Here is a 13,955-nt window from a genome sequence, read left to right as displayed (position 1 = left end):
GCAACATGGATGGCACTGGAAGGGATCATGCTCAGCGAAATAAGCCAAAAAGAAAAAGAAAAATACCGGATGGTCTCACTCATAGCAGGAATCTAGAAAACTTAAATAAGGGACCAGGAAAACGAATAACTATAAGAAAGTGAAAATCAAAATCAACAAAAAACTACGAACCAGAGACACTTTTAAGGGGGCGGGGGTGGGAGGGGAGAGATTGGGGTCAGAATGGGGGGGCTGCAATTGTATGGGGAATATAAAAATAAAATTTATTATTAAAAAAATAAAAATAAAAAATAAAATAAAGCAAAACTTCCCATTAATATTTACCATAATGTACTTTGTACCTATAAACACCTTTATTTTCCCATGAATACAGAAGAAATATATAATTTGAAAATTATATAAGTAAACTGAAATCCAACTCTGATAAATGATATAACTTTAGATTTTTAGTTTCATATTCAGCACAAACATTATTGTGTCCATAATCTAGATGAATGCTGTTTATGGATTTGAAGAAAGATGATGCACAAAGACATTAACCTTAAATAACTTAGAAACACCTGAAGATAGAAAACAATTATCTTTAGAATTTTAAAAGCATCAAAAACTTAACACAACCCTCAAGACTTAAGTATAAGTGAATGGGAGGGTTACATGATGATAAGACAAAGGATGAAGTCTAATGACAAAGTCCAGATTTCTCTATAATAGGAAAATATATTTTCTACTCTCTAGTAAGAAATACATTTAAAGACGAGATACTTTTTAAGGACTAGAACTTGAGAGACATGAGCAAATGGTTGCAAAGAAGAAGACAATCTAGGTTACCATTATAATAATTATTGTTAGCAATAGCAATTAGTATTATTATGATGTTAATTTTAGCTACCCACTGTGTGTGAAACACTTGCCCAGTACTTTGCAGCCATTATTTCAATGTTCACAGCAAATGTATGGGATCTTTGCTTATAATCACCTAGTTACTGCTTCAGAAGCAAAGTTATTTTATAAATCATAATGTATTGTATTGCCTGGCGAGTATATATATATATATACTATATATCTATATATACTATATATATATATATACTTAAAAACTTAAAGATCAGGTCTCCCTGGTGGCACAGGGGTGAAAGACAGTGCTATCAAGCTATCGCCTGCCACTGCAGCACAAGTTTGATCCCCACCCATCTGGCTAGGGAGCAACCCATATGGTACAGAAGAGCTCTCCTGTCTTGCCTGCTGCTTCCCTCAGCAGTATGTTTCAATAGATCTACCTGTTCTGCTCCCCACTATCTCTGGACTCTCGTGAATCCTCTCACCCCCCACACCTCTGGCTTACACCCCAGTTCTTGGATGCATAAGTAAATCAATCCAAAAAAAATAAATAAAAACTCAAAGATCATCATGTTCATGCATATTTGGGTTCTGCTCATGCTTAACTCAGTAGAATGAAGGGCATGTCTTTACTTTCTTCCCACAAGCAGAGCTATAAATATATGTGTATATACAGATATGTACATATATATCTAAATTTAAAAGCTATAAATTAAATATATGTATATATGCATGTATGTGTGTGTCCTCATTTTCCTTAGTTACTATACAGCTAAGCTTTTCTTGGCAGGAGAAAAAACTCTCCCATTTATTGAAATTTTTACCTCTTATTTTGAAGCAAGAACCAAGAACTTTGGAATCAGAATATTTAACATACAAGGAGTCATTGATTTTGAAGTAGATTATTTGAGTAAACAACATTCTTGGGATGGGTGAAACCATGAAGAGTAAATGAACAGTGCATCATGTTCTCAAATCTTAATTTCAGAAACATAAAAAGTGGAAAAAAATGTCTAGAAATGGATAAAGTAAATACTCATGGTTTAAATCTCTGTCCAGTACCCCATCCCTCCTTGAGATGTATGGAATTCTTAGGGAAATCATACAAAAACATGTCACCTGCCAGTACTTTTTCTAGAATATTTCCATTACACTTTACCCCTAAACTATGTTTCTCTCCTTAATATGGCATAGAAGATTCCTGTTACAAAATGGTTTACTTGAAAGTGTATGCCCATTTTTTCAGGCACATTTAAATTGACACAAATGGAGGTCTTAAGCAGTGATATTGAGTGTGTTTTACATAATCAGTTTTGGGAAGTTCTAAAATAGGAGATACTTTCTGCAGTGAGACATAGCAATATCTGGTTTTCTATTAAATACTGCTGCAGGTGTTTTGCTTTTGGCTTACCTTTAATTGCACTTTTGAGAATTTAACACATGTTCTCAACTGCCTGGCAGCACTGGTGTATTTTATTTAACTCTAGAAAATAGTCTGATAAACACAATTTAATAATTTATTATATTTAACAATCGTAAGTGCTCCCAGGTTGTGCCTTTTACCATGAAAATTCATTGAGTCTTCATCATTCCACCCTGAATGAAATACAGTGATTTATAGCCTCTCGTTCAGTTGTCATAATAATTCTATTCCTGTCTTATAATCGTGGATGCTTCCTCCTACTTGGCTCATGCCTATTTTCTGAGCTTTATTCCCCAGTATTTCTCTTTATTCTACATGAAAATTTCACAATAAATTAATGCTTTGCTCAATTTAGCCATTAATTGCTCTTATTGGCAATAAAAGTTCCTATTAATTCTTAAATATCTTTTGAAAGCACTTTGTAAAATGAGAAACAGTAACTTTGTAATGTTTGTGTTTACATATATCAAGATTATAGTAATATACTAGATTTATATAACTCTTTTGTGGCCCAGAATTTTTGTTGGGTTAAAACTATCATGTAAGCAATATTGAATATGTGACATTATAAGTTTCCTGGTAAAAATTGAAGCTAGATTTAGCAGACATGCTTTTTAAGAAAAAAAATGATTACTATCAAATATCACTTTAATATATATAGAATTTGGGAAATATTAAATAACATATTTAGGTAGGGCTGACACATGCACACACTGGGTTCCCAGGAAGTCAGTGGGGATCTTTATTTAAGCTAACCAAAGTTTATGCAGTAAATAATACAATTGGAGACATTCCCTATTAAGCAAGGTCTGCCTTCCATTTAGAGACACCCAAATCAATGAAAATATTCCATGTCCACATTCTGGTAATCTATGACTTTAACATGTGATAGAAGCTTGGTTTGTTGGATGTTATTTTTTACTGCTCTGGTTACTAAGGAAATGACAAAGTTCTGTGATTACATAAGATAGGGAAGGCAAAAATAAGTATGATGTTGAGAGAGCAGAGGGGTTGACATATGAAGGATGAAGCTGAAAATTCCAGGTATGTATGAGTTTCAGGCAAGGTTGTATGAAAAGGAGGTGAGGCAGCAACATCATCACGGGGATTCAGTATTTTCCTTCATAATCAGGTTTTAATTTTCTAGGTCAGACCTGTTCTCAAATTCTGACTTAACAATGACCCCTAACACCTATTTATGATTTTTTTTTTCTATTTATGATTTTTGAAACGAAAATATTTTTTTAGTCTTAGTAATACTTAGGTTACTTTACCAAATCTTAACTAAGACACATTGATTGGGCTTGGGTTATCCTTTTCCTTGGTATAATAGGTAGTTACACAAGTTACATGGAATTCGCAAGGGAAAATATTTCCTATCAGAAAAATCAGAGAGGGCTTCTCTGGTGGTCTAGGGGTTAAGTCTCAGTGCTATCACCTCTAAGGCCAGGTCTGAGTTTGATCCCTGGCCAGGGAGCTAACCCATACATGGTGCAGCAGACCTCTCCTGTCTCACCTGCTGCTCCCTTCAGCAGTGTATTTCAGTAAATCTGCCTGTTCTGGTCCCCACTTTGTCTCTGGTGAATCTGTCACATCCCACACCTCTGGCCTAAACCCCAGCTATTCTACACAAAAATAAAAATACTAACCATCATTAGAAGAAAGGACAGTAAATGTGTAACAGAAAAAAAAAAAAACAGACATTTAAACATTTGATGATTCTTTAATAAACTTTGCTTTATATCCCCTCAAATAAGGCACAAGAATAATTGTTTCCCAGCATTTTGGATGTAATTATGTGTGTAAGTTGCTATTTTAGCTCTTGTAAAAGCATCATCAGCTTTGATAGGGATGCACCCATTGTTTAGAGGGTAGAGGAAATTATACAAGTCTGCTTACAAAACTATAAATTTATGTTCTTAATGTCTAAATGATATCAAGTCATAATTTTTCTCAACCAAAAAAGTATGATTACTCATCACAAGTGGAAAGGTTAAATCTGTGAATTGTCTGAGAATCAAGGTCCCTTTTCAGCTTTCTATGCCATTCACAATGTTCTCAATAACATAGCAACAGCCACAGCATTTGCCTTGACAAGGTTCCCATATGTCTCATGATTGGCTCTTTTGTGGGTGATTATAATTAATTATCCCCAGTTCTGGGTGTATTTCAAAATAATGAAGTACACTAATTTTTAAGCTCTGGAAATGATATTTAGCTTAATGAAAGCATAATTCTTTAAACAGTTGCCCAAAATTACTGCCAGAGAGGACTATCAATATAGAATACACTCACTGCCCATATTTGGGTGGTCACAAGAATATCTATGTCAGGGAGTGACAGACTTCCCTGTACAGCAGAAGTACAGTGTCCAAGTCTGTCATAAACTCTTCAGCGAAAGAACATTCTAGTCACTACTTTATCACATTAAAATGGAACAGAATGAATAAACAGACTCTCAAGTGAATTTGACTTTGCTTTAACTGACGTAAATTGTTTCTATTTTTTTATTTTTATATGTATTTTTTTACACCATTTTTCATTTACTTTTAAACAATGTTTGCTTCCCCCACCCCCTCAGGTGTAGTCCCCACAGAATTTCCTTCACCAATGCACCTGCGCACCATCACCACAGTCCCCTGTGCTCCTCCCTCCCTCTGATTACTCTCCCTCCTCTTCCCTCTGGTTTATAATTGTCTGTATTTGTTTTGTTGTGTTTTGTATTGTTATTATTTTTTATACTGATGTCTTGTTTGGTTCGCCTATATTTCTCCTGTAAGTGAAACCATCCGACATTTTTCGTTTTCCTTCTGACTTACCTCACTGAGCATAATTCCTTCTAGCTCCATCCACATTGCTGTGAATGGCATGAGTTTATCTTTTTTGATTGCTGAGTAATATTCCATTGTGTATATATACCATATCTTCTTGATCCAGTCATCTATTTTTGGTCATTTGGATTGTTTCCAGGTTTTACCTATTATAAATAGTGCTGCAATAAGCATAGGGGTACAGGTGGTCTTTTGGATCAATGTTTTTGTGTCCTTTGGGTAGATCCCTAGTAGTGGAATCTCTGGGTCATATAGTAGCTCCATTTTTAGTAGACTGAGGAAACTCCAGACATTTTTTTAATAGAAACATGTAAGCTGCTTGTGATTGAACAACATGATAGGAAATTCTCCTTTAGATCTAAGACATATAACCCTTAACTCTCAGGTGTAAGTTGATCCTTGTAGTTATATCATAAAATACAATTGAGTATGTTCTAAGAGAAAAGGATTCTAAACTTCTGTTGACACAGATATGTGACTAAAGAACAATAGTATATATAATCATAAAAATTCCTTTATATGTTCATCTGATCTATGAAAGAAAGGGAGATTTAATTGAATTCAGATCAAATTTTAAGTATATAGACTACACACAATTTATATATATATATGTATATGTTCAAATTTATTGTCACCTCTAATAATGTTATTCATGTATGCATGGAATGTGTTGGCACATAAATCCTCTTATTAGATGTACTTCATGCATTTCATCTGTCAGTTGTATATGCATGGATTTTAATGTTAATTTTATTTTTTGACATTTTAACATTTTATTTTGAAATAATTTTTGACATAGGAAAGCATTACCCCTTACCCAAAAGCCTCTGATGTAACAACACAGAGAGTAATAATGCACTATTGAATCAGAAAATTAATAATACAATATTATTAAACAAACTATAGATGTTATTTGAATTTCACCAGTCCACTAAATAATATAAATCTAAAATATAAAAATCTAAGCAAATATTAAAATTTTTGGAGAGAGTAAAAATATCTTGATGTACAAAAAGTAGCAGAAATCTAAAAGAAAAAAATATACTATTTTATTAGGAAAAAAGCTTTTATTATGAAAAAATCAAAGACGTGAGCAGAATGAAAACTCAGGTGTTTTTTAAACTAAAATATGAGCTGAGCAACATCATAGTTTGAATATCAGTATATATTCCCTTATTGTAGTTAACAAGCTTTAAATATGGGGATAATGTACATTAAATTTTCTTTGAAAACCCTAATCTTGTGCTTTGTTGTATGATGAGTGCAAATATTTGCAAAAAATACATTACTTGAGTGAATCAAGATAACTCCTCATTTTTGCAAAACATTTCATGGTATTGAAATTCTAAATGAGCTTTTTAGAATTTCAACTCTTAGCTAAAGAGGAAAAATTACACAAAGAATCCTTTCAAACCAAGGCAGCTGTACCCTATCACTGCATGATAAGAAAATAAAATCAAAAATGATGTTGAAAATCAGGTGGAATTGTGAGTAAAGAACTCTTAAATTTGATGTATTCATTCATTTATTCATTCACTCTGCATAAATTTCTTCAGTTGGCTCATGGTGCTTCTTAAATTGAGTTTTTTTTAGAGTCATTTATACATGAGGTGTACTTTACTGTTATATTGTTTGCACCTATAAAGAAAGTCCTGTTGGTTTTACAAAGTTTTCACTTCTTCTTTATCTTGACTGTCTAAAAGGAATCCAGGTACCTCATTACTTAGGGGAAAAAAAAAACAGAAAAGATTGAATAATAAAGTAAATGTTTAAGGTTTAAGGTTATATGGTTAGGAACTGGTAGCTTGTATGTTGGAAGTAAAAAATATTTGCCTATTGACCTAGATCAATCGTGGTAAGTCAAAAGGTTAGCAAACTGTCTATACTCACTTCCAGCCCATAGAGCACTCTTCTAAAGCCTGGAAAAGGAAATTGCTTCTGAGCATCAAGAAGCCTAAGTGAAATGTACAGAAATCAAGAATATAAAACGATTCTGAAACTATGGTCTTTAAAGGGAAGGCACATCCTGACAATGGTTCTGTGGCTATGTTATACTGGAACACAATGGGAGCAGCAGCCAAATGATAGTGGGAATAAATGCTTGCTGTTCAGAGGCGTGCTTTCAGAAACTGGCATCAACTGCAGATTTGAAACTAAAATCATACTATATGAAGTATAGTAAAATCATAGTTATATATGTAATTATAGACAATAAAATAATGTACTATAAATTAAATTATGCACTATATTATAGACTATAAATTAAATTATATACTATAAAATTAAATATATATAATTATGTACTATAAAATTATATACTGTATATATAAAAATCATACTATAAAATCAAAGTGCTATATGAAAATAAAACACAAACTCAGTGTAATACCAAATAAAGTTCCAATGCATGTGTTCATGCTACTATATTAACATTTTAATGTAATAAAATAAACATTCTTTTACATTAAAGATTATGCTGAATTCATATAAAACCATTACAGCTCACATCAAGGAGAACCTATCTGTGATTAAAACAGAATAGCTGCTGAGATACTTAAGGAAATTCTTAATGTTTTGTTACTTCTTACCAATAAAACTATGTTTCTGTCTTTAGAATAAAAGCCTGAAAAATAAGCTGTTGTCAGGAAACAAGATGTGTGGCCTCCGTGCAGAAGAGGTGAGTATCTGTGTGTTCAGTAGGCTGCATTTCTGTTTTAATAGTGGCTTTTTTGTTCTGTTGTGCTGTGCAGAAAACTTTTAGTTGGATGTAATCACATTTGTTTATATTCTCTTTTGCTTTTCTTGCTGTTAGAATCCACAAAGACATCGCTATGACCAGAATAAAAGAGCTATTCACCTATGTTTTCTTCTATGTATTTTATGCCTATAGATCTTATATTCAAGTCTTCAATCCATTTTTAATTAAATTTAGTATATGATGTACTATAGTGCTCTCACTTCATTCTTTTGCTTGTTGCTGTTCAGTTTTCTGAAAACTGTTTTTTGAAGAGATTTCTTTTCCCTCCATTGTATACTCATGGCTCTTTTCTCATAAATTAATCATCCATATGTGTATACTTTTATTTTTGTGATATCAATTCTATTTCATTGATCTCTATGTCTATATTTTACTTCGGTTATATACTGCTTTGATTATTGTAGCTTTGTAGAAGAATCTGAAGTTAGGGACCATGTTCTTTTTTCCTCAGGATTGATTACCGATGACGACTAGCATAATTTTAAGGGTCCACAAGGAAGTATCATCATGTTTTATTATCCCTATTTGCTAGACCTAGGTTACATCCCTAGATAAGTTGAAGGAAGGCTGGAAAAGTTTATTAGGTTAATGGTCATGTGCCTATCCAAAACTTGGGTTTCTTTCATTAAATAAGGTAGGAATATTCCAAAAGTTATTATAAACATTATGCAAAAGTTATTATAAGCATTAATGTTAAAGACTAATATAACACTCCATTTATAATGTCTTTACAATAACAGAGCATGTGATATAATAGAAATTTCCAATTCATGGCAACTAAAGATTGATGCCAATTAGGGTGAATAATCAAAATCACAGCCTTGTAAATATATTCATCGTCATTTTTTTGTGTTTTTTTTCTTTTCATTTTGGATGCAAATAGACTTATTTATAATTGCTAGAAATAGTATATATTGTGTAGTTTCTGAATATTACTTAGAAAAGAATAATCAGGTAGTAAAATTTTTGAATGAGAACTGTCAGAATTAAAGCTATATTCCAGGATGATTGAAATATCTCCAGGTTTCTGCACAACCCTCATGCACATGAAAGAGGGAAGGGTCCCAGGAGAAGGTATGTCTATGGTGTTTGGAAGCAAACACATAAACAACAATTGAGCCTTTCCAATTATTTTTAGCTCCTAAGTTAAAAAATATCTCCTGTCACTTTTTTCTTCATCTCTGTTCCTTAGAGGGGATATTATTTCTGTATTATAATTTATGGATTCTTAGATGCTTTATACATTAGTATTGCTTGATATTAAAATGAATTGAAATACATTGATAATTATTTATTCATTTTCCCCATCTCTTTATTTATGCAGCAAATTAAGAGTTATCATTCCAGATAATGCATACATATACTTTTATCTGTCATGATATGTTCCAAAGAATATGGTACCAAATTTATTTATTTATTTTTAAAGATTTATTTATTTATTTATACAAGCGCTGGGTACAGTCAGAAGCGCGGGAGGGTGAGAGAATTCACCAGAGCCAGAGCTGGGAACAGAACAGGCAGACTGACGAAGTACACTGCTGAGGAGAGCAGCGGGAGTGGCAGGAGTGGTCTCTCACGCCATGTGGGACCCTCACCGGTGGCTGGGGATCAAATCGGCCCTACAGAGGCTGCAGGCAGCTTCACAGCCCAGCACTCAACCTCTGCGTCACCAGGGGAGGCACTATGGTGGCAAATTTAATTATTTTGTTTCACCACCACTACCAAAACAATGTAATGATGATTTCTATTGGATTGGGAACTCAAATAGAGGGTGTCTTCTAGATTAGTGATTGTAAACATCTGGTATTCAAAGATATATAAAATATCCAGATCCTAGTGACAATAGATTTAATTTGCCAAGACAGAATATTAGAAACAATTCAGTCATCTACAAATACCATTTATCACTATTACTTCATGAAATAAATATTATTTGAGCATAAAATTTAAGAAGACGAACTCTTAGAATTTAAGATAGTCATTTAAGTAGACTAAGTAAGCTGAGCTAAACTGTTCTATTATAATCACCTTCTTCCTTGTTGACTTTATTAAACTTCTTTATCTTTTTAGATAATTGCTAACATCCTTCTCCTCCTCATTAACATTATCACAAACTTTAATTTTGTTGAGGACTAAAACTTCGTTACTCACAGACACAGATGTAAAATTACATTTAAATCAGTAATACGAGCCTCCCTGGTGGCTCAAGGATTAAGACACAGCCTGTGAAGCTATCAGCAGTCGCTGCAACATGAGTTCAATCCCCGGAAGGAGCTACCCACGTGGCACAGCAGATCTCTCCTGACTCACCTGCTGCTCCCCTCAGCAGTGTATTTTAGTCGATCTCCCTGTTCTGTTCCCCACTCTGTCTCTGGTGAATCCTCTCACCACCCCCACACACACCTCTGGCTTGTACCCCAGTTCTTGTATGTATAAATAATACATTTAAAAGAAAATTAGTGGCATCCCCAATATGTGATATCTCAACTGTTGGAAAGTTAGCCTTCTGATATTTTTAACTTTTCAAAGTGATGTAAGAAAGATTAAAAAACAAAACAAAACACCAAAGAGGTCATTGGGCTTTACAGCAATACACATTGCTTACTCAAAATGTCTGTTCTTACTTGGCATACTCTCATCACATCTTTAGATACAATTTTGCTTTGCAACTCCCTGAAAATTAGAAAAGTGGAATATACCACAGCAAACTAGTGGTGAATTACTGTTATGAAAATTACTTTTAAATAACCCTAACTTGTCTCAAGAAAGCTAGCTTTTCATGGTCACTTAGTGAAGAAATGAGATGTGGGTTTTTATTATAGCTTCTGAATGAATCATTCATTGCATACTATAAAAATTGGCATTTTAATAATGTCTAAGTTAGAAAGGCTAGTTTCAATTGTATTTGGTTCATTCAACGTAATTATGAGTTAAAAATGAATCCATAAAATGGTTAAAATGAGTCCTTTCTGTAACTTGAAAGACAGAACATGTTATGCAGAAGAACAGAAGTGAAGTTGGGGAAATAATGCACACCAGATGTAGTTATAATCTCTTCTCCCATTGATATTGCTCAACATTAGTTTTTAAAGAGTCTGTTTTCCTAAGAGACTGTCATAGCTATAAAGGAGTCCCAGACAGCAGATGGAACAGCAGGAAGAAAATTCCAATCAACTGTGCATTTGAAGTTGGGAAAGATAACAGAAATAGTCTTTTACCATCAGTTGTGCAAAATTAAGGATAGTCATGGAAACCAGAAAATGTCTTGGAGATAAAGCTAATGTAATGAGAGAGTTACTCTGTCTGAAAAATCATTATTTTCAGTCAACTTGAGAAACTGTGTGAGGAAGAGCAGAATTGTAGCAAATATAAAGTCCTTAGGTATAAGTATAAATCCAAAGGGCACTAATGTGACAGTCTCCCACATTGTAAATTCTACTTTGTTGCATGGTTAAAAATGTTCAGAATATGATAGGAAATTGCTGTCACTTCAGGAAAAGACTTATGCAATCAAAGATACTGTAAAATTGCAGTATGTCAGGATATGAATGCAATTTATTTATTAAAAAGGATTTTCATAGCAACAGTTACATACAATTTACCCTATTTAATTGTAAATTTGATAAGCTTGAGCAATGGATATCTTCAAGAGATAGAGAGCATTTCTGTTTTCCCCCAAAATCTCCATTAATTTCTAATCAGATTTCTCTGCCTATTTTTTTCTGTTCCAGAATATCATATAAAAGATGCTATACAAAATATAGCTTCTGAATTATTTCACATAGTGTAATTCTTTTGTCATCCATCCACATTGTTGTATGTTTCAATTCATTTTTAAAAATTTCTTAACTCATTTTTAAAATTGCTCAGTGGTATTCCAGAATTCCATTTCATGAATGTACTATATATATATATATATATATATATATATATATATATATATATTTGCTATTCACTAGTTAAAAGTCAGGTGGGTTGTTTCTCCTTTTTAACTATTATAAATAAAGGTACTATAAATATTTATTTATGTACATTATGATTTCTCTTGGGTAAATGCCTAGAAAGTATTGCTGTATAATTATGCAGTGTGTGTATGTTTAACTTTATGAAAAACTGACAAAATATTTTCCCACAGTGACTATACCATTTTACATTCCCATTCAACTGTTTTTCCAATGGGATGTCGATAATCTATTTGTGTTCTTTCTTTATCCTGCTAAAGGACTGGAATCTATAATGTTAGATGGAGAAAGACTGATGTCCTTCTGTTAGAAAGTTTGAAATTGCGTCTGCTCTAGAAAATGGGAACATCTGATCATCACCTGTGTCTTACTATTACAGTGTGATGGCCAAACATGTCTGCTGGGAGAGACTTCTTTGTTCAAAGCACATTTACTATTACAATGATCTTAAAAGTTGTTTCTTCTGAAGGACAAATACCTTTCACAACTTGACCTCAGCATCTGAGCATTTGAAGTGACTTCCTCACCTCCTGTCACATTTGCTTGTTGCCTTACACTTGGGCATATGTCAGGTCAAATTTGATCATCAGTGTTAACTTAGCCATATTTAATCTTAAATTAATAATTAGTTGAAAATGAACAATGAAAACTGAGACATGCAGTTGTATGGTTACATTTAGCATATAAAATTGAATTGTTGTTGAGGTATGAGTGACTTAAAATGTGTGTGTGAGTGTGGTGTGTGTGTGTTGGGTTAGAGAAATGCAAGAAAAGAACAATAAACACCCTTTAGGTCCTCCCTGGTGGTGCAGTGGTTAAAAGTGCTATCAAGTTATCGCCAGCCACTGCAGCACATGTTGGATCCCCAGCCAGCCAGGGAGATAACCCACGTGGTGCAGTAGACCTCTTCTGTCTCACCTGCTGCTCCCCTCAGCAGTGTATTTCAAGTAGATCACTCATCCAGTTCTGTTCCCCACCCTGTCTGTGGTAAATCCACTCACCCCCGCACCTCTGGCCGACACCTCAGTTCTTACATGCTAAGTAAAAATATCTTTAAAAAAAAACACCCTTTAGGGCCTCCCTGGTGGAGCAGTGGTTGAGCCCTGGGCTGGGAAGCTGCCCGAAGCCTCTGCAGCACCGGTTCGATCCCCGGGCGCTGGGCGAGGGTCCCACATGGCACGCAGACCTCTCCTGCCACCCACTGCTCCCCTCAGCAGTGTGTTTCATCAGTCTGCCTGTTCTGTTCTCCACTCTGGCTCTGGTGAATTCTCTCACTCTCCCATGCTTCTGACTGTACCCAGTGCTTGTATAAATAAATAAATAAAACTTTGGGGGAAAAAAAAAACACCCTTTAAATATCACCTTGAAAAAATGGGCTTCCAAAGCTCTCCTGAAAAAAAAAGAAGGGAATGGAGGCACCATACTCCCAGACTTCAAACTCTACTACAAAGCCATAATCATCAAAACTGCATGGTATTGGAACAAGAACAGACACACAGACCAATGGAATCGAATAGAAAATCCAGAAATAAACTCACAGATTTATGGTCAACTAATCTTTGACAAAGGAGCAAAGACTATGCATTGGAGCAAAGAAAGTTTGTTCAATAAATGGTGCTGGGAAAACTGGGTCGTTACATGCAAAAGAATGAAGCTTGACCACTACCTCACACCATACACAAAAATCAACTCAAAATGGATTAAAGAACTAGACATAAGACCTGAAACCATAAAATACATAGAAGGAAATATAGGCGAAACACTACGTGATATTCACATCAAAGACATCTTTACAGACACATCATCCAAAGCAATGATAGTGAAGGCAAAGATAAACAGCTGGGACTACATCAAATTAAAGAGCTTCTGCACAGCAAAAGAGACAATAACAAAAACAAAGAGAAACCCCACCGACTGGGAGAACATTTTTGCACACAACACTAATGATAAAGGACTGATCACAAAAATCTGCAAAGAGCTGATGAGACTCAGCAACAACAAAGAAAATAACCCAGTCAAAAAATGGGCAGAAGAGCTAAAAAGAAACTTCTCTGAAGAGGAAATGCAAATGGCCAACAGGCATATGAAAAAATGTTCAACATCACTTGTCATCAGGGAAATGCAAATCAAAACTACCATGAGAT

The 13,955-nt window shown here is 34.1% G+C and overlaps 1 protein-coding gene across 1 annotated transcript in view; it reads left to right on the top strand.

The window, feature by feature from the left end:
* The window catches only part of LUZP2 (leucine zipper protein 2), a 310,023-nt gene that overhangs the window by 233,164 nt on the left and 62,904 nt on the right, over nt 1–13,955 (top strand). The window contains exon 6 of the mRNA XM_054699333.1: nt 7,706–7,768. Coding sequence (XP_054555308.1) covers nt 7,706–7,768 — 63 coding nt within the window. The remainder of the gene's footprint in view (nt 1–7,705; nt 7,769–13,955) is intronic.

The sequence above is a fragment of the Talpa occidentalis genome, unplaced genomic scaffold, assembly GCF_014898055.3.
Source record: "Talpa occidentalis isolate TD23 unplaced genomic scaffold, MPIMG_talOcc4v2.1 talOcc4.3, whole genome shotgun sequence".
NCBI classification, from domain to species: domain Eukaryota; kingdom Metazoa; phylum Chordata; class Mammalia; order Eulipotyphla; family Talpidae; genus Talpa; species Talpa occidentalis.
This window is presented reverse-complemented; position numbering and strand designations above follow the sequence as displayed.